The sequence below is a fragment of the Megalopta genalis genome, chromosome 12 (genome assembly GCF_051020955.1).
Source record: "Megalopta genalis isolate 19385.01 chromosome 12, iyMegGena1_principal, whole genome shotgun sequence".
Classification (NCBI taxonomy): domain Eukaryota; kingdom Metazoa; phylum Arthropoda; class Insecta; order Hymenoptera; family Halictidae; genus Megalopta; species Megalopta genalis.
The window spans coordinates 7,225,075-7,249,851 of NC_135024.1; the positions used below are offsets into that span (position 1 = coordinate 7,225,075).

Below are 24,777 nucleotides of genomic sequence, written 5' to 3' on the forward strand. Positions count from 1 at the left end.
TCTCCGAAAGTTCACGTTCGTGGTCAGAAGTGATTCTTTCTTAAGAGGCATGCCGTAGAGTCTACGAATCTCCCGTAATGAACATTGGTGTTACAGAGACGTTGGCGTGTTTAATTTTAATTCGTTTCGCATAAACGGGGAGATGCCCTTTTAATTTTTCTACAAAAATTCAACAGAGTAATAATAATAATAGCAATAGTAATAACAGTAATAATAATATAATAATAATAATAGTAATAATAATAGAATAATAAAAATAATAATAATAGAATAATAATAATAATAGTAATAGTAATAGTAATAGAATAATAATAATAGTAATGATAATAGAATAATAATAATAGTAATGATAATAGAATAATAATAATAGCATAATGATAAAAATGAAAATGTAAACAATATGATTACCATATACAAAATAAATACTAACATTTTAGCTTCCGACAACATCATATATTTATATATATATATGTTAAATATAAATGTTAGCCAAATTGAGAAGTCTACTTAAACCTACTCACATAGTAGTGAGGTGTAAAAAACACATTGGGTTGTCGTAAAAGATCACGAAACATTCGGGGTAGTTTACTCTGCTATGTAATTCGACACTAAATAAAACCAAAGTAATACAAAGTAGTTCAGTTCAATCATTTCAGCGAACGAAGTATCCAGAAGTGACACAATGTGGCGATGAAAGGGACTGCGAATGTTTAAAATTGCTAGATACCACCGCAACGAATCTTTCATTAAAGAACGGACATATTTTTGGAATTCTAACGTCCACAAATGGAAGCACGAAAATTCAAATTTGCATAAAAATCCGCGGACTATCCGCGCAGCAAACGTTTGAATCGTCTCGCGCGTTCACAAAAATCACGTTCCATGTTCCGGAATAAGGATGATATTGCGCGGATCGATGATTCGCACGGTCTTTATCGTAGTCGGAGTGACGGCGAATGCTCGGTATCCGGCTGGACACGATTTCGGGCTGCCCGATGTCCTGGTATCGTCTCGATCGAGCCGCTATCGTCCGCGCGACGCCAGTCGTTATCGTTGTTTTTCATTTAATCAGCCGGATCGGTGAATATCGATCACCGTTTATCTCGAGTATTACCGTCTGTGCAGTCGGAATAATTATTCCTCGCACGGCGTGCGTTCCCGTCGAGGGTTATATCCCGGATAAAAGGGTTACAGGGAACGGGAACCGGAGGTCGCCGATCCTCGACATAAATAATAAATCCACGCAATGCCGGGCCGAGTCGCCGAGGACCACTCGAAATCTCGAGTGAGCGTTCCGCGGGGCAACATTTTCAGTTTTTTACGTCCGTACGTGAACCGGCCGCGTCACAGGGGCGAGCCTACCCCTCTGTGTCGGACATTAGTTCATTATGTCGTATTGTCATGCACGCACGAGGAACGCGGGGACAATGCGATCTAGGGAGAGAGAGAGAGAGAGAGAGAGAGAGAAAGAGAAATAGAGAGAGCGAGAGAGAGAGAGAGCGAGAAATAGAGAGATCGAGAGAGCGAGAGAGAGAAATAGAGAGATCGAGAGAGCGAGAGGGAGAGAGAGAGAGAGAAATAGAGAGATCGAGAGCCGAAGAGTGTGTATGCGTGTGAGAAAGAGAGAGAGAGGAGAGAGAGAGAGAGAGAAGGGAGGAGCGCTGAACGAAACGAATCACTCGAAATCCGTTCGCCAACTATTTCCTGGGGGCTTATATTTTAGGAAGTTGTAGGAAGCATGAGACCATGGACCAGAATAAGACAGCGCATGACTCGCAACACTGTCCCTCTTATTTGCCAGCCTCTACCCTGTTTGTGAGCCTCGCGCTATTCCGTGCACTCGAAAACCCAGTTTTCTGTTCCCAGGCCTGGAGAATGATTTTAGTTTTTGTGTATGCACGCGCACTGTTTGTAGTTGTTGCTCCGGTACGGGATTACACTGTAATTGCGGAGAGGTTTCCGAGATAAGTGCTCGTAAGCCAAACGGACGAAATGTGTAAATCTCGTCGGAAGCTTTAGTCTTAGTTTCGTCAACATCTAGCCGCGTTTAAATTGCTAACTAAGAGGTTCCTAACGAACGTTGTTGTCTCGGAGTAAAGCTTCAACTTTCAGTGGAATACTTTTGGACATGTGACAGTTCATTAAAAATAATTGATCGAAAAGAGTCCTGTAGACCGATTGGGCCCATCGCGATTCTTGTTAAACGGTATCGAGTGTACTTTTTATTCCGATCAAGCAGCTGGAGAAACGTATCTCTCTAATCTGTCTGCAGGCTGATACCGTGTACACTATTAATTCGTATCAAAATTTTTGATACGCGTACTTTCCATGTTTTTGACCAAAAACGATTGTATCCAATAATCTCCGTGTTATAGGTAGAAAGTCGATGCAGTACTAAATATTAACGATATCGGCTAGTAAAAGTATTTTATCAATGAGTCTATTTTCTCAAATGTATTCACACGTTTTTCGTATATGGGTCAATCTAACGTTTAAACATAGAGTATAATATTGAGTGATCTACTTCTAATATTTTCTCTAACTGGTAGTTTTATTGTATTAAGTATCAAGGTGTATCGTGCTTTAAAATGCAAACAAAATTAAAAATATATCTTCAAAAATCATAACAGAAACTCAAACGGTCTACATAATTTTACTTGTTTACTCCTATGCTAAATTTGATCCAGTAGCGTCTCCTGTAGAATGAACAAACAAAAAGAACACCAAATTGCAGCACGACGGTAGATAACATCAATGAATAGCATAGTAACTTCAAAGCTGACGCGTAAATGCAATCGCAAGCGTACGATTTAGTGCAATCCACGATAAACCAAGCACAGCTCTCTCGCAGGATGTATCGCGATTTAACTCGTTGGATCTTCGTTTGTTGCAGGCCGATCTCGTCAGCCGGAAGCCAGGTGATCGTGGGGTGATCTCGTTGGTTGGGCGTCGGGGCGCGCGAGTCGGCCTTGTAGGATGCGAGGGCGGGTGCTGGTGGCGCGCGTGACCGCGTCGGATCGCGCGTCGATCGGGCTCGCTCTTGATCATCAGCGGCGTTCGCGATGATGCCGGAACGGGGTCACGTAGTAGCATCGGTATCGTCGGTCGAGCACGCGGGGCTCTGTGGAAACGCAGCGGACGCAGCGACGGGATAAATGCGAGACCGAAACCCGGTTGGCGGGCCAGTAGTCGCGACGACGAAGAGGAAGAAGAAAAGGAGACATCTGGAATCGGGTCGGAGCGAGCGCGGACACCCGGGCTGGCGTTGGATGAGAGCAGGTGGTGCGCAGCAGAAGAAGAAGACCGGCGACAGGAGGTTGGATGTAGAACAGGAAGAGGAGGACGAAGAGGAGCCGGAGGAGGGGCGGTCGGGTAGCTGGGACTCGGACAGAGGTTGGGATAGACCATCGGTTAGACGCTCGGATTTGGATCTGGATCTGGATCCGGAGGGCGGGGGACAGGCGGAAGGAACGGCCCGAGTCCCGAGGTACCATCATCGACAGGGTCGGCCCACGACCAGCTGGACTGGACGGCCTCGCGGGTTTTCGTGGTAAGGCCGAGGGTTGTGGGGGCCACCACGGGGGCGGGGGTGGGCTTGCCCCTGCTTCTTCTCGTCGTCGCTGTGCTCGGCAATCGAACGTGCACGACGACGGCCGCGCCGGTGGTGTCCGATACGCAGGTGTCCCTCGACGCTACGCCTCCTCGTCTTCTGCCTCGATTACCGGACCGTTCGCCACCGGAGTCCACCTACCGGAGAACGACTCGCCGGTATTCAAATCTTCAACCAGGCAATCCTTCCGGAGAACATCGTTCGTCAAGCGGAGCGCTGGATCGTCACGCGGTGTCTGCATCGGCGGAACTTGGTCTGGACGGCGGGGCTTGGTCGCGCTCACCCCGTGATCCAGCGCGGATCGACGTCAATAATAACAGCAACGACGACGACGACGACGACAATAACAGTAACAACAACAACAACAACACCGGGACAAAGGATCCTACTTCTTCGCCTGCGTCGGCGGAAGGAGCAGGGAGAGGAGGAAGAGGAGGAGGAGGTCTGGCTCACGAGAGGACCGAGTCGAAGCGACGGCAGGTGGCTGCTAGCCTGCTCGATCAACGAGGATCGACGACGTCCCTGGATCTGCGACCGCACTGGCTGCAGACCGCGTTCTCCCGCAACCAACGCCTCGAGAAACCTCTCTCGACCCCGGTCGAGTTTGGTCGCGGTAGATCCGTTCGACCCGGAGCCGCGAACGCCGAGAGATCGACGAGCTCGGATCTCGGGGACGCTCCGTCGACGATTACGACGGCACCGGTGATCGCCGGTAGCACCGTGCCCTATCGTCTGGCAGCTCGGACTGTGCCGCGGGTGCTCGGGGACGCCGGCGAGGGTACAGGTGTGTTGTCGGTGAACGAGGACCAAGGGAAGGACGGACGCAACAGGAAGGACGAACGCGGAGGTGTCGCGGGTAAACACGGGGGGAGGTTCGCGGTCGCGGGGAACGGTAGTGGTGAGGTCGTTGGTGGTGGTGGTGGTGTCGTCGAGTGGACCACGACAACAGTCGCCGGGCCGATGTCATCGTGGTCGTATCATTCTGAAGATGAGGAGCCGGGAGCTGGAAGCGTAAGGACACGCCCGAGCCCGGAGGAGGCGGCGAGCGAGGACGAAGAGGCCGACGCCGGAGAGGATCAGGTCAAGGTCACCGTAGCACAGCCGACCAAAGGCTCGACTGCGTCGACGACTGCGCGGCCGACCACGACCACAACGCAGTTGCCACCACCGAGTCAAGACACCTCTATGGAAGCACGTGAGTACCTGAAAAACTCTCTCCGTCCCGATCCAGGCCGACCTTCTCCTATTCTCTCTCGTACCCTGACGGCGGCAGCGAGCGTGTTTTCTTCTCCGTGTGCCAGATACGCGGCCCGCTCCGCCAACTTGCTCCTTTTGCCATGCCTCTCCCCGCGGGAGTGTTTACAGGAACCAAAGCACCGCGCAGGACCCTTGGCCAGGTTATTTTTAACTATTCGTACCATGCTGCCACTTTCGCTTGACTTATTCCCTTTCTGTCATCCATGCGTCCCGGCCAGCCCTCCAGGATACGGTCCTACCGGCTTCTGCGGCCGACCCTCGCACAGGAGGCGCGTGTTACGCCGCTAAAATTACTGCGGCTGATCTATTGGCTAATCTTCGTAACGTTCTCGAGATATCTTTTTTCTGAGCCAGAGTTGTATTCTCTTCCGTTGTTGCTTCATTTTGCCCGAAGAAAAAACCGTAGGTTGTTATTTACATTAGCGATTCTCCACTTATGAATAGACTGCGGGTCCTTATGCAACCGACAAATCTCATGCGTTATTTCTTAAAAATCAGAATTATAGAAAAATTCGATCTGTCGACTGAAAGATTACTCGTTGTAACAAGAGAATAAAAATGCTGTTAGCCACGAATGCATAAAGATCCGCGATTTAATTGTAATGTAATTTGCGACTGTTGGCAAAAACATTTGTTGTTTAGGGATTTTTATTACGGTCAATAGTATTCGGTTGTAGTCTTTAATGATGTAATTATATCAACTTTATCTGACTCGGTTTTGTGCCACGAGCAGCTATTTTCTCGACAATTTTGTCTCTTATATGATCAAATACATTACGACTACTTAGGACTTATGGCTTGTTCGAATCATTCTGGAAACTTGCGGCTTCGTTGCCATTCGTTGCCGAGAAAATCGTGTTTGCAGAAAGCGCGTTTCTTTTCCGCAAGTGGATACAACGCGATACTCTAAAACTGTTCCAAACCGATCGATCATTAAGTTCATGAAGCAATTACAAACGCAACGTTTACCGCGTGAAAATGCTCTCGGTCTTCGCGAAGGATCCGAGCTTTTCGGCCTAACCGGAGTAAATTCCGCCGGGACGCAAGTTCCGACTGAATTCAAGCAGAAAATTCCGCTTCCAAATCGCAGGAATGCGTTTTCCTTGGAGTTCCGTTCGCGGAAGGAGGAAAGAATACGCGTATAAAAGCGTGTGCGAATCAAGGGGCGGGGGGCGAAGGAATGGAGGAGAAGGGAAGCTCGCCGTGAAACGTGTGCATCTCGTGTGTTTTCGATTACGCTTGCACGGCCGTACGCCGGCTGCGTACGATGTACGGCTCGTGACTTCGCGTATGAATCAGCCGGCTATTCTTTTCGCGCACTGGCCGACCGCCGACTCTTCGTCTCCTTTCTCTCTCTCTCCTTCTCACTCTCTCTCTCTTTCTCCCGCTCTCTCTCTCTCTCTCTCTTTCTCCCGCTCTCTTTCTCTCTCTCTCTCTCTCTCTCTCTCTCTCTTTTACTCTCCTCGTTCCTGCGCGGCGCGCCGGTTTCATCGCGCGCTCCGTCGCACTCGATGTTCCGCTTTTGCTCCGTCCACGTCCCGCGCGCGCGAATCAAGCGAGCGAAGACGGTCGAATACACGCGAGCGATTTCGCGACCGTCCCTCGGCCAAAATCCTCCGATCCGCGCCCTTTCCCTTCGCGATTCTCTCGGTTTCTTGCGCTCTCGCTCGCCTCCCTTCAACTTTGATGCGCCTCTGATCCGCTTTTGCTTTTACGCTTCGGTCCCGAGCTCCGTTCCGGCGCACATCGAATTTTGGAAGCGGAAACGCTGCGCGAATATCCTCCTCCTCCGTACTACCAAGGGATTTTCGAGATCTTTGAGCTCGCTGCCGAAGACGCGGCGCGCCCGATAAGGTCTCGAATTGCTGCAACGTAAAATGCAGATTTATATGGAAATCAGATTTTAGCACTCGGCGTTGGAAACGCGGTCCATCCAGGGAGGGCATTTAGCTGAAAACGAAATACATAGTAATTTTTCTCATCAAATTCTACGTGTTTCTGTAGCATTTTTTACGCTGTATCGAATTATACGCAGAAATTCATTGTGTGCAACTTGCGTTTACTTATTAAAAAGAATTATTCTTTAGCGAAAAATCGGATCGAAAAATTCGTACACAATTATCTGCGATATCATGTACGCAAAGCACAGTAAAAATTCCAGCTCGAAAGTTTCATTTTCGTTGAAGTTACTTTAATTTTAACGTTAATTGCTCGCGCTAGAACCGAAGAAATGACAATGTCTTATTTTCAATCTATTAAAGCGATTACAGAGCGAATGATTTTACGTTTCTATTTCTTGCAACAAATGCAAACAAGCTTCATTTTGCATAAAAATCCGCGGTCTAATCGACGTAAAGAATAACAAAGACTGAAACGCTAAACGGGTTCCCACTGAAATGTAGATTGCAGTCCAGAAAAATATATCGTTCCAGCAAATCGTCGCCGTCGAGACGAGTCGGCGCTAATGAAATCGCGAATGTTCCATTAATTGCAATACAGACGAGAACGATCGTTTTTTGGCCGCGATTCTTTGAGTTACGTTTCCATTGTCTTCGCGGCCGGCGCGCGGCTTGTTAAACACTAGTCTTTATGGGAAACTTAAATGGAGTCTTGCGAGGCTGGAACACCGGGTTCAGCTTGAAATTGCGCGTTAGGTAATTCATTGGGTTTCATTACCGCGGCAAACACCGCCGCCATAACAATACAATGTATGGTTTAATAACGAGCGTAAACGTTGACCTATCCTCGATAACGTTCATTCATAACTTTCGGCCAGTAAAATCTGCCTTTTAATACGATTGCACGCGGACCGCGGCAGTATCGTTTTCGACGTTGTCGGCGATCTATTGGGCTGCCCCGAACATTCGTTTTAAAATATATGTACGCGAGAAACGTTCGTGAGAAATATGTATGTAAATTTTCAGACTTTGTCATTGTTACGGAACAATGTGATCATTTCTTCAGAAGTTCCAGCACCACGTTATTAATCCAAATCTGTAAAATTGCGGATGAAATTGTTGTCGCTCTAGAATAATTCTTTGAGAAATTCTTTATAAACGTCATTAAAAATTGCCGGCACGTTTGCTCGACGAATCGTTCCACTGACAGTTCATATTTTTTTATTGACATACTTTTTTCTTGGCACATTGCTGCAGACAACTGTTCTTTTACAGAATAAAAGTACATACCATAGATGAACGTTACGTAATAAATCACAAATTGGCCAGAGCCGTTGCTCCATTTTGCCTTCGATCGTCGCGTATGACTATAAAATTTCGGTGAAATTAATTACCGAGCCGGTTTCTATAACTTCGCAACGTCTTTGCAAACAAACGCGAGGCAGGTCGAAAGACAACTTCTTTTCTCTTTATTGTACCAATGTCCTTCGCTGTTTAAAAACCAAGAATCAAGGTATTGATAAATTAATATCTTAGTTCCAAGAGAAATCAAAAAATGACCACTGCTAATCGTAGCGAATCGGCGCGCAAAGATGGTCGCGGATAAAGTATTAATATGCCGGCAATCCGACGTGTTCCGGGGTGGGCGGATATTTTTGTGACGGGAATCGACGGGAACGGTGATCCAAGCGGCCGAAACCGCCGGAATTAGTGTTGATTAACGAAACGCAGTTCCATCGGGCCGATCGCGGCTATGTGGAACCGGTCGGCGCATCGCATCTCATCGCATCGCATCGCATCGCATCGCATCGCTGCGGGTGAAAACGCGTTTGTATCTTGACGAGCCGAACGGGGCGAGAATAGCGGCGAACGTTTAAAATAAAGTTGCGGCGTCGGTAAATTTATCGTTCCCGAACGCGAAAATCTGTTTACCGTCCCTTGGGATCCGCTTGTTGCGGATGAAAACCACTAAAATACCGGCTGGAATTCGTACGCGGCCCCCGGTCCCGCAAAAACTGCCTGCCCTCCTTGTCACTCACGTGTCACTTCTGTATAGCGGTGAAAATAAGGCCGGGTTTTGGAATACCTGACCGGTTAGTCAGACCATTTAGTCATTCCTCTTATACCGGGTACCCGGTATCGCCGCAGTCACCAGAACTACTCGCCTTTGGGAACCATCCAGATCACGAATTAGCTCGTAAAAAAAGCCTCGAGGGTTACAGAAGCTCACCGAAATAAACACGTTAAGTAACAACATCCGAATACATCTTATTCGCGCGACGATCGACGCTGGATAACCGGCCGACCCGTCCCACGATCTCTTATCACCGGTATCTATCGATCGTTGTCCGCCGCTGGTCCCGGCACTAGAAAATCACCGGACTCTTAGCGTCCTCCCGACGTTTCGTATATCCCGTATAAATCGAAGTAAATTTGTCGTTGGTACTGAAACTAAAACGTTGAAGCTTATCACGGTGTTCGAACTCTTTCGCGTTCTAAACGTTCGAGCAAAATTCCCTTTCTTCGAATACGTTAGTTCCACCTTTTATGTGTCGCCACAGGTCAACGTACGTGTTAACGCTCAACACGTTAATTCTATTAACTCTATTGATATTCATTCTATTCTTGATAACCGAGATTTTATGCATTTACGGCAAAGAAATTGCTGGATGAAGCACAAAAGTATGGGAACCGCAGATCGATTTCGAATCAACGACGTACATTATCCCGGAAAGTTTCCGAGTCTTCTAATTGACAGAGGAAATTTTTACTTCGATAAGGCACGGAGTGCACAATTGATGTATGACTCGATCGTGTCCGCTCTTAATCGACAGATTCGCAAGCAACGTTATTTTTTTTAAAAACGCGCGTATCGTGCTATTCAAATTCTCTCTAGCCGTTCCGACGCGTTCTACGAATTAGAAATATCTCGCAGACGTTTGGCGCGTCGGTGATCGATTACATCGCAAAGGGTATTTTCAATCCGCGGAAAGATTGAAAGGCCTACCATATGTCTCTTGCAATTCCTATCGGGCATAAAAGTCCGCGGTCTAGACGCGATTCTACCGTAGTGCGGTCTATTCTAATTCGAATTAAATATTGAAGCGAACGCGTCCGAGCAGGAATCAGGCGAAGGAGGCAATAATTAACAGGAAGCGGAGACCGTGAGGTGGAAAGTATGGAGAAAAATGTGGCGAGGAAGCGGGAGACGCGAGTGGAACGGAAGAGGGCGAGCGGGACGAGAGAAGAAAAGAAAAACGAGGGGCGGCCAGAATCCGGGAATGCCAAAATTTTTGGCGCGCTGCCAATCCGCGGTTATCTTATTATGATCAAGCGGAATTAACGAGCTATTTATCGAGATTACACGGCACGATACGCAGCGTTATAATCTAAAATAAACCGCGGTCTGTTCCGCGGGTTTTATCAGGCTTTTAGAGCACCGTTCGCCAAACACGCGATACAGATATCGCCGGTGTTATTGCAAACAACCGCCGTTAAACAGAACACAAACCGCGGCTTCTACGATCCTCTGTGTCTTCTTTGTCCCGCGGTTTTAATCAATGTAATTACCGACACGAGGCGCCGATTAGATTCGACCGTTAATTAATTCCGCTGGAAAAATCGGCGCGCTCTCTCTCTCTCTATCTCTGTATTTTCGACTGCAACCGGCTTCTGATTTCGTGTCGCAGCTGTTACATTGTTCTCCTGCCGCGTTCAAACACCGATCTCGCACTTATTTGCCATTTTTCGGCTGCTGGATACTTTGTTTGAACTGGCGTTATCTGCCGGGCTCAAGCTGCATATACATTGTCGTGCAATTATTTGTTTGCTTTTAAAAATTAATTATTGCGCTGACACGTTGCATGCGCTTTTCAGTTAGACGTTAACGCGAAAGCGTTAACAGCTGTGACGTAAATTTCTGAATCTGAATAGAATGATGCGAATAGAAACGAACCCCTCAACGCCAGCGCCGTATATGGAAATCTGGTTGTGTCCAAGATAATGCATTGAAATTATACCATATAATAATAAATAATATCTTGTAATTTATTATTATTGTATTTATATGATAATAAGGTTATGTTAATATTATAAAATTAATATCATAATAAGGTTATGTTAATATTATAAAATTAATAACATAATAAGGTTATGTTAATATTATAAAATTAATATCATAATAAGGTTATATTAATATTATAAAATTAATAACATAATAAGGTTATGTTAATATTATAAAATTAATATCATAATAAGGTTATGTTAATATTATAAAATTAATAACATAATAAGGTTATGTTAATATTATAAAATTAATATCATAATGTTAATGCTATACAATTCACGTTGTAATGTTAACGTTATGCAATTAACGTCATAATTTTAATGATATTAAGATTATATCCGTATCGATATGTAAAAAATATAGGTCCACATGTCGTTGTCGACGGGTTGAACACTTAATTTTGTGCAAACAGATTTCGTGCTAGTCGATCGAAGGAATTCTGCACATCGCATCCAAATTCTCAAGAGTCGTCTAGATCCTTTCTCGTAAATCCGTCGACTGAAATTCGAGAGATCGATCACACATTGTCTTATCGCTTCGATGTCTCAGCGAATAGTAGGAATTACACAATAACTTTTACAACTTTTGTATCGATTATCTTGCATCAGTGGCCAGTCACGATCGTTCGTGCTCAAATCTTTTCACCGGATCACCTTTCGATTACGAACGCCTACGAAGACGCGGCAATCTCGAAATCTTTACGAATCCTCCGCGATGAGGAATATCGCCGCATCGAGCCCGGCCATATTCGGGCTCAACGTTTGTCAATAAAGCTCTTTCATAGCCCGAATAATAAGGGGAAACCCGGTTTGGACGATGAATCGAAGTGTTCGGCTAACAAGAAAACGTATCCGGAGCGCTCTGCACATGGTCGACGAATTTCGAACGACGCGCCCATAGAGAGGTAATCCGGGACTCGTAAAAATGACTTAGAAATTCGACGAAAGACTTGCCGCGAGCACGGGCAAGTTTCGAAGCGTAAAGTTAAATCGAACGGAAGAATGACGGTGTCAGTGGCATGACGAGCCCGGCGCTCGTCACCCCAAGCGTGATTTAAGACCTTCAACCGGGGCCGGGCAGCAGAAGGGGTTAAAACACGGGGACGAGAGAAAGAGAGATGGCGAAGGGAGAGAGAGAGAGAGAGAGATAAACAGAGAGGGAGGAAGAGAGTCGGCGAGCGGGATAATCGGGGCAGAAGCTATTACGTGTGCGGCCTAGGTTTTAAGATCAACTCGAATAATAGTACAGAGGTACCCCTCGCCGGTGAAACAATGGCCTGGGCGAAGCCGGGTAGACGCAATGATTATCTTTACGACTTTATAATAATATAATAGCGTGTTATTAGGCGAACAAATTGGTCCTAATAATTATAACGTCGCCGGTTTCTTCCCACGGAGGGCGAGGGCAACCGCGTGTACGGTCACGCGAAAATATGCAAACTGTCCCAGAAATTTCGCGTCCGACCCCCCTTGCCCGCCCCGTCGACGAGCACGAGCGCCGCCTTTTTCCCGCCCATCGAGCCAGATTCATTTGCGCCTTAGCTCCTACGTAATTAGTCACCGGCCCATACCTCCTCTCGGAATACGTTAACACGCTGGTTAAAATATACCGCAGGCTTGATCATCCATTGTTGCCGGCGACGTCACCTTTTCAATTAACTTTTTCATTCTTCTCCTCTTAATGTCAAGTGTCGGGCCGCCACACGTCACGAGAAATTACCCCACGCGCGCGATTATTAGTTTCACGTTTTTCGTTTTCGGATTGTTGAAATTACGAGGAAAACCCTACCGTGGGAAATGGCCGGGTTGCGGCTTGTTTTTATGGTTGCCGATTGTCAACAACTGCGGAAACGAGCCGCGAGGCTCGAATAATCGTGTCCCCCCTCTTCCCAAGTTGTGCATTCTTGTTTACAAGCTGACCGACAATTCGGGGGAATTTAGGATGATTTCGGTGGTCGGACGAAAGCCGAGTCATATTTCACCTAAAACAACATTTCTTTATTTATGTATCGGTAAATCAATGTTGCGACTGATTTATATTTAAATTTATTATATTAAATATGTTATATGTTTTCGGTAACTTTTAAAAAAAAAGAAAAACATTTGTTATTAGTGTAGGGAATGGAAAAAAGGAAGACAGTTATGCTCGTTTTGTAACAAAAATTTATTTGTAAATATAAAGTACATATTCTTAGACGTAATTAACTCTTTTCTTTGCACGACGCTCTCTAAAATGACTCCTCGCCTTGTTAATTCATCGAACAAATGGGGACAAATAAATTGTCGAAATTGCAAAATGGACTATAAATATCTCGATCTTTTTTATGTAATACATAAATTGGCAAATGAACTTTTTTTCGAAATAGCAGTTACACATGGGGATAGCGTTTCAAGTAGGTGTATCCAACTACGTAATATCCGTGCGTAACTATTATCTCAGGTACCAGTTTATTTGCCAAATTCTGTATTACATCAGAAGGTAAAAGTATTTATGGTCTGTTTGCTATTTCAAAAATCTATTTTTCCCGAGTCCTGGTAACGCGTAAACAATTCGGCTCGACATAAATCCAGCTTAGTTGGCCTACGGTTAAACATATCGCCGAGAGAACTGCAACGCGCGAGCGAAACCAGGTAGAAAGTGAAGGCTGGCGAAGCAAACGAACGGAAAGGCAAAAAGGATATATGGCTCGCGGAACCGCGAAAAATGGAATACAGAAGCCGTGGCGAGGCTGCACGGTGACATCAGACATGCAACGTCGGCGCAAAAAAGAAAAAAAAAATAAGGAAAAAAAAGGTGAGAGTCCACGGAATCGTAAATCGAGAATTAAGTATGACGCCGGGCGGTAAGACGTATATAAATTTTCCTTGCCGATGAATAATAAATGCCGGAACCTGGAACAAGGGGGAGACAGTACGAAGTGGAATCGCGCTCGAGTCTCGGAGCAAGAAAGGGCACGGGGAGAAAGGAGAGCGAGAGAGGATCGTGCGAAGGAAATAAAGCGAGAAAAGGAGGAGGATAGAGCCATTCGCGGAGGAGAGAGCGGAGAAGACTCGGCGGAAAGGAGAGTGAGGAAGAGAGGGAAGAGAGTTCGAGAGAGACCTAGAGAGAGCGAGAGAGAGAGAGAGAGAGTGTGTGTGTGTGAGAGAGAAGGGAAGAGAGAGAGCAAGGAGCGTACGAAAGGACGTTAACCCTTTTCTTGTTTCTCTCCGGCCCATCCCTCCGTTCCTTCTCATCGCAGGAGTGCTCCTTTCCGCAGGAGAGTTACCTTCTCTCTTTCACTCGCTCCTCAGTCACTTTTTCCACCTCGCAATCTTCTCCCTTTCCAACCTTCTGCCGCGGCCCTGTTCGTTGTACCGAGTCCCTCTGTGCCACCCGCTTCTCTCCCCATTTCTCTCCTCTCTCTGTCTCCCCGTCTCCCTCTTTCTCTCTCGCTCCCTCTCTCGCCGCCTTTCTCACTTGTTCTTTCTCTTTCTTTCTCCCTTCGGTCCCTGTCCGCTTTCTTGCTCCCCCGTTTCTCGGCCGAGGGGAGAACAAAAATTACGAATCCGCGAGGCATTCGTCGAGAGCCACGAGAAGCTCGATCGAGGGGTTTCGCTCGGCCGTGTACACTCTCTCTTTCTCTCTCTCTCTCTCGCTCTTTCTCTCGCTCTGTTTCTCACTCTATGCAACCCACGACGCTCCCAACCGAACCACCGTGGAAATGTTTAACCCTTCGCGATGCGACGACACATCTTACCGGATTGTCAGCGAGCGCAGGCAGAATGTGGTTTATGTCACATAAAATTAAACGTTGCTCTGGACCTGTTTGGATCGGTCAATTAACTCTGAATGCGGATTTTTGTGCATTCGCGAAGACGTCGGGCAGGTGAAACATAACACTGGAAAAGATTGGGAAAGTCTAACAGCGTTGTTATATTATTCTCCTCAATTTAACGTTTATATTGTTATTATCAATACTTACATTATTATTATATTATTATTATTATGTACATATTGCATAATAAATATCATGTTACCAATATACTATCTTGAAATGTCTTATCTATTGAATTGCCACTCTTTTCAGGATATTTTAAAATATTTGAATCATCATTAACTCTTTCAAACAATGATAGAATATTCCATATACCTATAGAGTTCCAAATGTAATTGCATTTATGTGTTTTCACTTATTTAAAAATGATTTTATTAATTGAATACTTCATTTTTTGATTGATCAGAATTGCTCGTTAGGGAAATTTATTTATCTAAGGAGGACAATATATAGATGACGGAGTTATTTGTTCTGATTCGAAAATTAATTTCTACACTAATCTATTAAATCTTTTTAATTGATGTCATAATACCATTTATCTTTTCAATTTTAGTTTGTTTAAAGAAAATACTTGAATTTTGTGAAAATCTTTTGGGATGATTTGCGTGACAGTCAAATTGTTGAAAGAAGTCGATACGAAGAAAGATGTAGATAATTTAACGGTCAATCGACGTGATCATATGAAGTTGCACAAAGACCTAGCAAGCAGTCAGCAGTCCAGTTAGTATTTTTCTCTGCATAACGGTCATCGCTAGACCGCGGATTCCACGCATTTATGAGAAAAATGAACAGATCAGATACAAAACTGCAAAAACGTTAGACGAATTTAAGACCGTTGCTACACTATTTTAGCATTAAAAGGCGAACTTTCATCTAACTTACGATCCTAACAACCAACCTTGACAATTTTCGCACAAAGATCCGCAGTCTAATCATCGCAATTCCAGGATAACTAAAAAAGAAAAAAGTAATCAGCGGTCGCGTCAAGTTCATCCAGATTCTTCGCATTCGTTTACCTTCTTATTCCTAATTCAAACGAAACTTTTCGGTCCACTTTTACAAGACCGCGTCTCTGCTGAAATATTAAGTTCCCCATCAAACATTTCACAACACGGAGACCCCTAAAAAGACAGACAGTAATTAAAACAGCGACTGAACCAGAACACCCGCAAGCTTCTTAAGCCGAAAGCAACCCCGAGACCCGGTTCCTCGGCTCAGCGAAATGTCTTTCATTCCGTAGCCGTCGAATTTATCGCGGAGTGCAAAGGGTTAACCATCGGCTGTTCTCCGCCCCCGTGAGCCCGGGACCCTTCCCCGAAAGATCCACTCCCGCACGGAAGATACAGTGGCCCGTAGTCTCTCGGCTCCTCGGCCACGTTCTCGCCTGTCCTGATTTATTTTATTAGAGGGTTATACTTCCTCGCGGTGACGTTGTGTGCCTTTGAATTTGTCTAATAGATTTAGGGCAGCCGGGGATCTAAGGGTGGCGTCGTAGGTATAGGTCAACGACAGTGGTAGGAGGCCGGTGGGGTGGCTCGAAGGGTGCGCGGGGCGGTAGCCGCGCGAAAGGGCTTCGTCGCTATGGAAACCCTGGCACACCGTTGACTGTGGGGTGCCTCAAGTTTTTTATGGCCTGGACGATTGTCGGAGGGTCGAGGCTCTAAAAATCGTTACACAGACCTAGATACTCGGCTCTCCTCGACGCCCTCCCGCGGAGAGAACACCCTGGGCTCCACTCTCCGCCACCCTTCCGCACTGCAAACTTTACACAATTACGCTTCTGACTCGCCGGCCGAGCGAATTACTCGGCCAGGCCTGCCCGCTTCGATCCGCGAACGATTTTATAGCCGCTAGAGCCTGCCGGTGAGACCGGTCGAAAATTAAGCAACTAGGGCAGAGAGGTGGCGCGAAGACAGACGCAGATTTCCCGTTGCTTCGCGAAGATGTTCCGACAGCGCCTCTGAACCACTTAGCTGTTTCGGACGAGTATATACCCGTGATAACGGAAAATGTTGCCATTTCTTCGCGACGTGTGTGCTCGTCGAAAAGAGTTAAATGGTTAAGAAGGGTACGTTATGGGAGATACGGGATATATCCATTACGGAATACGGAATGCGACACTTTTATACATACATACATACATATATATATAATAATTAATATATAATATATAATAAATATTATTATTGTTATTATTATATATTATTATATATTTATTATTTAATAATATATATTATTATTATATTATTATATATATATAGTATGTTATCCTCGATTAAATTAGATATTTTATGAAAATGCTGTATTTCAACGAAATACAAAGACAATCGAACATATACAGCATAGTTATAGTAACTAGCACACCAACAAAAGTGCACCAACACAGGTAACCTTTTGCTGTGTTGCGTTGGTATAATTCGGTACTAGTAAAAATAGCTGGATCGATTTATCGTAGAATGAAGGGAATCGATGAGAGAAATCAAATATAGTCGCGAAAAATGTTCAACTTCCCCCTTTTCGAGCAAAATTCCTGTTTCCCAGGCTTTGCTTCAATAGCTGCGAAAATATCAGAATTTTCAGCGTGAGGTACATTTTGAGGTTCGCGCAAATCCCACTCGTTCTGTCAGAAGACTTCGTACTTCAATTTATACCGAAGTCCTTTGAAATGAAGTTCTGCAATGCTACATGAAAATTTGCCTTAAAATCGACACTTATTTCCCGTTTCTTCATTTTCAGCAATTTTTCAGCTACTTATTTAGCAGCAAATACTCCTTTGATTCCCCTACAAAAATTCAACACAATAATATTAATAAGGATAATAATAATAGTACGAATAAATATTATCGCAACAGTAATAAAACTGTACCGCGATATTCAACAATTTTATATTCCATTTCTTATTATTATTATATTTGCATATTCTGTCGCTTTCTCTTTTAAATATGTACCTTTGTCGATCATTTTAAGATTCACTCGATACTTCATTCATTAAAAAATTTACTATTATATCGACGAGACTTTCAAGTCTTGAAAATCTCCGTTCACCGAGTCAAACCCTATACCTAACTGGATCGCATCGATCTCCATCCGCGGCACACGTCAGAAAAATAAATCCTTCGGCCTAGCCGATCGAGAACCGGATAGGGTTAAGCGTCGAAGAAGGATGCGCCGTGGAATCAGAATCCGGCTCGTAGCTAGCCGGGGTAGCTCGATTGATCAGGCCAAGTCGTCTAGCAATCGGAAAGGTTCCGGGTTCGAGTCACGGTCCGGCGGCCGATGTCCCGGGTTGCCGGTACGTACGTATCGCGGATCGCGGCGCAAAAGCTTAGGGAAATAAGCCGGTGGCTGGTAGAGCGTGGGCGATGTTTCGCGCGGGGCGAGCGGTGGCAGGCGGGGTTCGAGATTAAAGGGAGAGCGCGAAGGGGGATGAAGCGCGGTCTCGTAGGATCGGGGATAGAGCCGGCGATGGTGTCTAGGCCTCCTCTCGTCTTGCTGTCACGGACGGGAAAGTAGCGGAGTTGCGGCCGACACGCAACAACGACGTCGACGACGGCAGCGACGACGTTGACGCTCTTTCTCGCATTATTCGCCGGGTGGCGAAGCTCTCGCGCGCTCTCTCTCACTCTCTGTTTCTTTCTCTCTCTCTTTTTCTCTTCCACTCTGTGTCTCTTTTTCTCTCTCTCTCACTCTTTTTCTCTCTCTCTCTCACTCTTTTTCTCTCTCACTCTGTCTCTCTCTCTCTCTCATTCTCTTTTTCACACTCTCACTCTTTCTCTCATTCTCTTTTTCTCACTCTCACTCTTTCTCTCTTTCACTCTTTCTCTCTTTCACTCTTTCTCTTTTTCTCTCTTTCTTTCTTTCACTCTTTCACTCTTTCACTCTTTCTCTCTCTCTCTCTCTCTCTCTCTTTCTCTCTTTCTCTCTTTCTCTGACTCTCTCTCTCTCACTCTCTGTCCTTCTCTTTCTCTTTTTCACTCTCTGTCTCTCTCTTTATCTTTCTCATTCTCTATCTTTGTCTCTCTCACCCTCTATCTCCCTTTGTCTCTCTCTCTCTCTCTCACTCTTTGCCTTTCTCTCTTTCTATCTCTCTCACTCTGTCCCACTCTCTTTCTATCTCTCTCAATCTCTCTCACTCTCTGTCTTTCCCTTTGTCTCCCTCTTACTCTCTGCCTTTCTTTCTCTCTCTCTCTCTCTCTCTCTCTTTCTTTCTTTCTTACGTCGCCCAGTGGAATGAAATGAGGAAGTTGCGTCAAAATCAAAGAACTTTTAACAAAAATGAGATACAGCGACGATCCTTTTTTACGTTAAAGCTGAAATGTTGTTGTAGAATAGAGGAAAAATATACAGAGTGTAGCATGAACATTTTTCAACCTTCAAAATTTATGTCAAACTCGAAACATTGCGAATTATAATTTATCCGATACCACGTACAGTTGGATTTTGTTAAAATGGCGCGTTATACACCCTTTCCCGTAGATTTTGGCACTCCGATTTCAAATTCGGTCGCAGAAAAGAAATCGATTCAACCGAGGAAACCATCGAGGTCGCGATTTTTCCGCTGGTTTTTTCCCCAAATCCAGAAGCGGCGCACACATTCGGAACGTTTCAAATTTGCCAGAAAGTTAAAAAACGTGCGTGCCACGTTCTCTCTCTCTCTCTCTCTCTCTCTCTCTCTCTCTCTCTCTCTACATTTTCCCTGTTCCGCAACATTTCAGTTTCAACTTAAAAAAAAAAAAAGAAAAAAGAAAAGAAGAAGGAAAAAAGGTCATCGCTTTATCTCGTTACTACGAGAAGTTCTTTGATTTCGACGCAACTTCGTCACTCGAGCCCACTGTGAGCCGCGCTTCTAGCTCGCGCGCTGCAAATTCGCAGCCCTTCGTCGCTTTACGTCTACTACTGCCGTTCCCTCCGGGAGCTAGGGATACACGGAATATTGCGAGCTACCGGAGACCGATGGGAGATCGTAGAAACCGTCGCTCGTATTTGCCCCCGGTGCTGGAAGAAAGGACGAGAGGAAAAAGGACGGCCGGGGTTTGGTACCCTCCACGGCTCTCTAACGCTGGATCGTGGGGTGTCGACGGGGGAGGGCGAGCGGGGGGTAAAAGAGCGGCGCGGAGGGCGCCAGGGGGAGGAAAGGAGGAGGAATGGGTGGCACAGTCAGAGGGAGAGCTAGAGAGAACGACCGAGAGAGAGAAAAAGAGAGAGAGAGAGGAAGAGAGCGAGAGAACGATAGAGAGGACGGAGAGACCCAACGGGAGAAAGATGGCTGGAAGTTGGTTCGTGCTATAAAGTATTGACTGACTGTTGTACAGCGAACTATATGTACCCCCGGCCCTATAATACCGGCAGAGCGGAGCTCGGCCCTCGCCTCCAGCCAGGAGGAATAATGCGACTTCCGGAACCGAGGAAATACCTTTCAGCTTTTTAAGAGCTCCACGCCGGAGCGGGAATCCGGGCCGAAAGGAAAAATAAAAGAGGTAACGGGAGTTCTAGCTGTTCTGGCTCGTTAATGTATGAAATCTCTTTCGGATACGGAGGATCCTGCCGGCGATGGTCGGGTGACTCGCGGTCGACATCCTTGCGAGCCCGGGTTAGTTTCCCAGCCTCTTCCTCCGGAGGCCGACGAATTCTCGGAGTCCTTTCGCGAGTATTCCTCGCAAGGCCCGGCAAACTTTCTGGCCGCGTAGACCTCTCGTTTTATGCTCTGGAAATAATGGTTAATCAGTTCTAACGACAACGCGGACGGTTGTAAACAGCGTTCGTTTGTCGCTTGCTACGGTCCAACGGATGCTGGTTCAAGTCATCTTTGCGCGTTTTTTTCTCTGGGACTGCGGGAATTACGTAGCAGTCTCTCTTGTGGTACAATGTCGGAAGAAAGCGACCGGTTGCACATTTTTCATTTTTTAATATTGTTGAAATCATGGCGAATTTTCGACGGATGAAAAAGGCACGGATTCTAGGTTAACTCGGTGTTAGCATAATGTTAACTTAAAGTTGCTTGTAAAGACTGTAAAATTGATTAATTCTAATAAATTTCTTAATCCTGGCATACGTTATAATAAATGCTGAACAATGATGCATCGTTGCTGGCTGTATCTGAGAAAAGTTCATGTTCTGAATATTTTTGATAAACAAGATTTGTATTCCTTAGCGCGTTCCTCTACGAATTTCGTAATTATCATTTTTTTCCAAAATTCCCGTAACTTGTTTCCCAAACCACAGTTAAAATGCATCAACTTGGCTCGGTGCTTTTCGCTAGGGTACAACATTTTCGGCTTGCGCTGAAAGGGTTAAGACAGAACGTTTTCGTATCTTGCAACTGATAGAACATTAATTTCACGCAAAGATGCACAACTTATCCAAAAATCAGTGCACTTAACACGAATTTCGTTTCAATTGTACTGCGTGCTTTTTTTGCGTTACTATGCCGTAGAATTTATTTCCGGAAGAACTCGGTGTTCCACGTGCGATTGCACTCGGCTGTCACGAGAGCGAAGCGTATCAGCGAAAAACAGAAATATCCTAGAACAGCGTCGTTTCGCGTCGTTTTACGTAGACCGGCATAGATAGCGTACGCAATGGAGAGAAGAAGGTATCGGCGGTCGTTTTAATTCAAAGAGTCACCGAATACACGCGATACCGTTCATTGTCGGGCTCAATTATCGCCGGGACGCGTTCGCCGGGACGCGGCGAGCTGGAAATTTAAATCCCGTTGCCATTAATTGGCGATGTAAATGTTAATTACCGCGGTAAATCGCGTGCGACTGGAGAAAAAAAAAAGGAGTAAAAAAAGGTTGAGCCGGTGCAGGTGATCGCGCCACGTCGGAGCGTGCAGCGTGGAGCGGCGCGGAGCGGGCGAGCGGCGCGGAGCGGTCGATTTAATGGCCTATGTACGTGAGAGTGCGTTCACGCTCGCTTGCGCGCGCTCACCCGCTCGCGAGCGTTCACTCGCGTAGAGAAACGGGATGTTCGGCCTAATTACCGCGTTTTATCAATAGGGATTCTTCCGCGCGGCCGTCTAATGGAGCGTCTACGCTGTAATCTGTAGTGGGAAGCACGTGACACAATTTCGATGCCGGGTTCGTCGACCCACGTCCACGTTGCGCCATTGTCGCTGACATTTTACACGGCGGAACGATGTGTCACTGTCTCTGTCTTCGAATTTATGACGCCGCTGATCCCTGGGACGCCGCAGCGGGTTCACACGCGGCGACCACGGCCAGACTTTAAACCTCGTTTCGCGGCAATAATTGGCTGGAATGTTTTGGTCCACGGACCCGCGGACCAGGCGCGTCGTGAAACTAGGTTGTCGCCGTGTCTGCGCTCTTTTGGCGTCAATCTCCGCTTCGAGTGCCTTTCGTCCCTCTCCGCGCCGACTTACCGCGCCATTCACAGCCCGCGGACGGAATTACTTTAACCGAAATCAGATTTTTACGCTGCCGCATCAAGCACATTGTAATCTTTCCTTACGACGTACACAATGCAGGGAGACCGACAAAATAATGTACAGAAGTCCAGTCTTCAAGTTTTAAATGTACTCCAGAAATTTGATCGTGTCTTTGAAAAATAATACGGTTTTCTTTCGTTAAATACATTTTTGATATCTCGGTATCTTTATTTCATACAGTGTTGCCTATACTTTTATACAGTATATTTAGTTAAGTAGCAAAGAAGTGATTAATATATTATCTGACATTTTTAAACGATCGTCTTTGACGTTATTTTTTAGATCACTCTAGAAATTTTATAGCGCCATTGAAAAATAATACAGCTTCATTGCGCTAAATACATTTGAAATTTTAGCATCTTTTTTCTGTACAGCATAGTCTATACTATTATACAGTATATTTAAGTAAATAATGAAGAAGTGGTAAATATATTACCTGACATTTTTAAACAATCGTCTTTGACGTTATGTTTTAGATCACTCTAGAAATTTTATAGCGCCATTGAAAAATAATACAGCTTCATTGCGCTAAATACATTTGAAATTTTAGCATCTTTTTTCTGTACAGCATAGTCTATACTATTATACAGTATATTTAAGTAAATAATGATGAAGTGGTAAATATATTACCTGACATTTTTAAACAGTCGTTTCCTAGTTTCTCGTAGGTTACTTGCTACAGGTATTCGCTTCTAAAAAATCTCCTCAAGGATTAAGAAAAAAAGAATGTTGATACTTCATACGCACGATGACGGTAGTTACAGCGCCGTTACCATCCACCGATGGTATATTCCACACGCTTCTCTGGTTTTCCAATAGTTTGTAAACTGTGAGCTGCGAAAGCCGAGGAATTATTTCGATTGCTCCGCACGCGATAAATGCGCGGAGATGCTGGTGTGCGGTGTTTTCGAAGATTTGAACAACGTTGAAATCGAGCGCGAGAATTTAACGAACACCCCGTACATTCGACACCATCGCTGCATCGGACCCTCCACCCTTTGATTTAATCCGTTCTCCCTTTTCCCTCTTTATCCCTCCGGAACACGCGGGGCGAAAAAGGGAAGGAGAGTGACAGAGAGAGAGAGAGAGAGAGAGAGAGAGAGAGAGAGAGAGAGAGAGAGAGAAAGAGAGAGAGAGAAAAAGAGAGAGAGAGAGAGGGTGCGATGGGTAGGGTAGGAAAATGGTGCCAAGTGCACAGCACTGGGGCATCGACCAGCCGTCGTTCGCGGTTGTCGTTGGTCCGATACTCTTGGCCATTTTCCACCGTGAAATATCCACGACGGCTTTAAAAATTGGATCACGAGTCCCAATTTTCCACGGAAAAATCACTATAGCGTTATCTTGCAAAATGTATTCGTACACGTATATTCGTTCAAATGTATTCATATTTCTGTTTTCTATTATTTCTAAAATATTCTTATAACGTTTTGTTAAGATTTTCTTCAAGTATCACTAAAAATGTTAAAGTTATCTTAATTGCTCGCGTTACTATACTTCAGAAATTAACGCATCCGAAATAAATGCACGAAGATACGCAGAATCTGTAACCTAAATGGTAAGAAGATATTTGTGAATTGTAGAGCAAGGGAAGACTATTAACCCTTTGTGCTCGAGCGGTGATTCCGAGGCATCGCTAAAAAAATGTTTATATCACATTCCAAAATAATTCGTACATCAACAAAATTTAGATTTGAAAAATTGTTAAAAGTATAACTGTTGTATAAGTCACGAGACTCAATTTAAAATAGAGGCAGCGTGGGTTAGAAAAATTGTGTTAGATTTATAGTTAAAATGGCTTCAATTGCAAAGGGTTAATTTGTGAATTAAGTGGAGTAATTCGATACGCAGTGCCATTAGGAAAATGAAGATAACCTGTTCGAAACTTTCAAGTTATTTCTCAAAGAATGATCGATCGCCGTACGGCTAACTTGGCCCGCCGAATGTAAAGTAAGAAGAATCGACGTCTTTAGCAGTTTCAAAGGAAATGGCTTGCCACTTTATTTCGCCCACCGCGTATAAAGTGCCATTAGCGTAGTCGGGGCTGCTACCTCCTCTAGAAACATTCTACAAAGGAACCGCCGCTAGTAAGGATAGTATGAATGGAGGATTGCAGAACCCATTGAAGAATATTTTGTCAGCGATTTGATGGCGTCTAGCTGTCGGCCATATTAACGAGCCGTGAAAATTCATGGGGATGCATGAACATACGGAATGTGCCACGTAACTGTCGCCACGATTTTTCCGGCACTTTCGACAGTTTGACAAAAAAAAAGGAAAATGTTTCAAATAAAAGTCAATCAGTATTTAGTCGGCTAGATATTGAGATACAAGAAATTTCCAAAATTACTGTTGTTCCACTAAAAGACAAGATCACCTTGACTTTTTTAAATGGCACCCTATATTTTTGGCTTCGTCGGGTTATTCTTGATGAAGAAATGAATTCAGCTGCCTACCATAATGTGACCTTCAGATGACTTTGAGTTCAGCAATTTTGCTAATGTCGAAAGCTATTTTATTTCGATCAGCTTACAATAAGCAATCCTTTCATCCTCAGCTCGCATTAATATCTTTGAAAGATAACAGAGTGACTCTTGAATTCGTCGAACACATTTCTTCTTTTTCTTTCGTTCTTGGGATTCTTATCATCTGGAGAACGCTGAAATCGCGAACACAAATAATGCAGCG

The 24,777-nt window shown here is 45.0% G+C and overlaps 1 protein-coding gene across 1 annotated transcript in view; it reads left to right on the forward strand.

The window, feature by feature from the left end:
- The first annotated feature begins 3,269 nt into the window (after nucleotides 1-3,269).
- The window catches only part of LOC117217431 (uncharacterized), a 236,332-nt gene continuing 214,824 nt past the window's right edge, over nucleotides 3,270-24,777 (forward strand). The window contains exons 1-2 of the mRNA XM_076525680.1: nucleotides 3,270-3,323; nucleotides 3,416-4,805. Coding sequence (XP_076381795.1) covers nucleotides 3,270-3,323; nucleotides 3,416-4,805 — 1,444 coding nt within the window. The remainder of the gene's footprint in view (nucleotides 3,324-3,415; nucleotides 4,806-24,777) is intronic.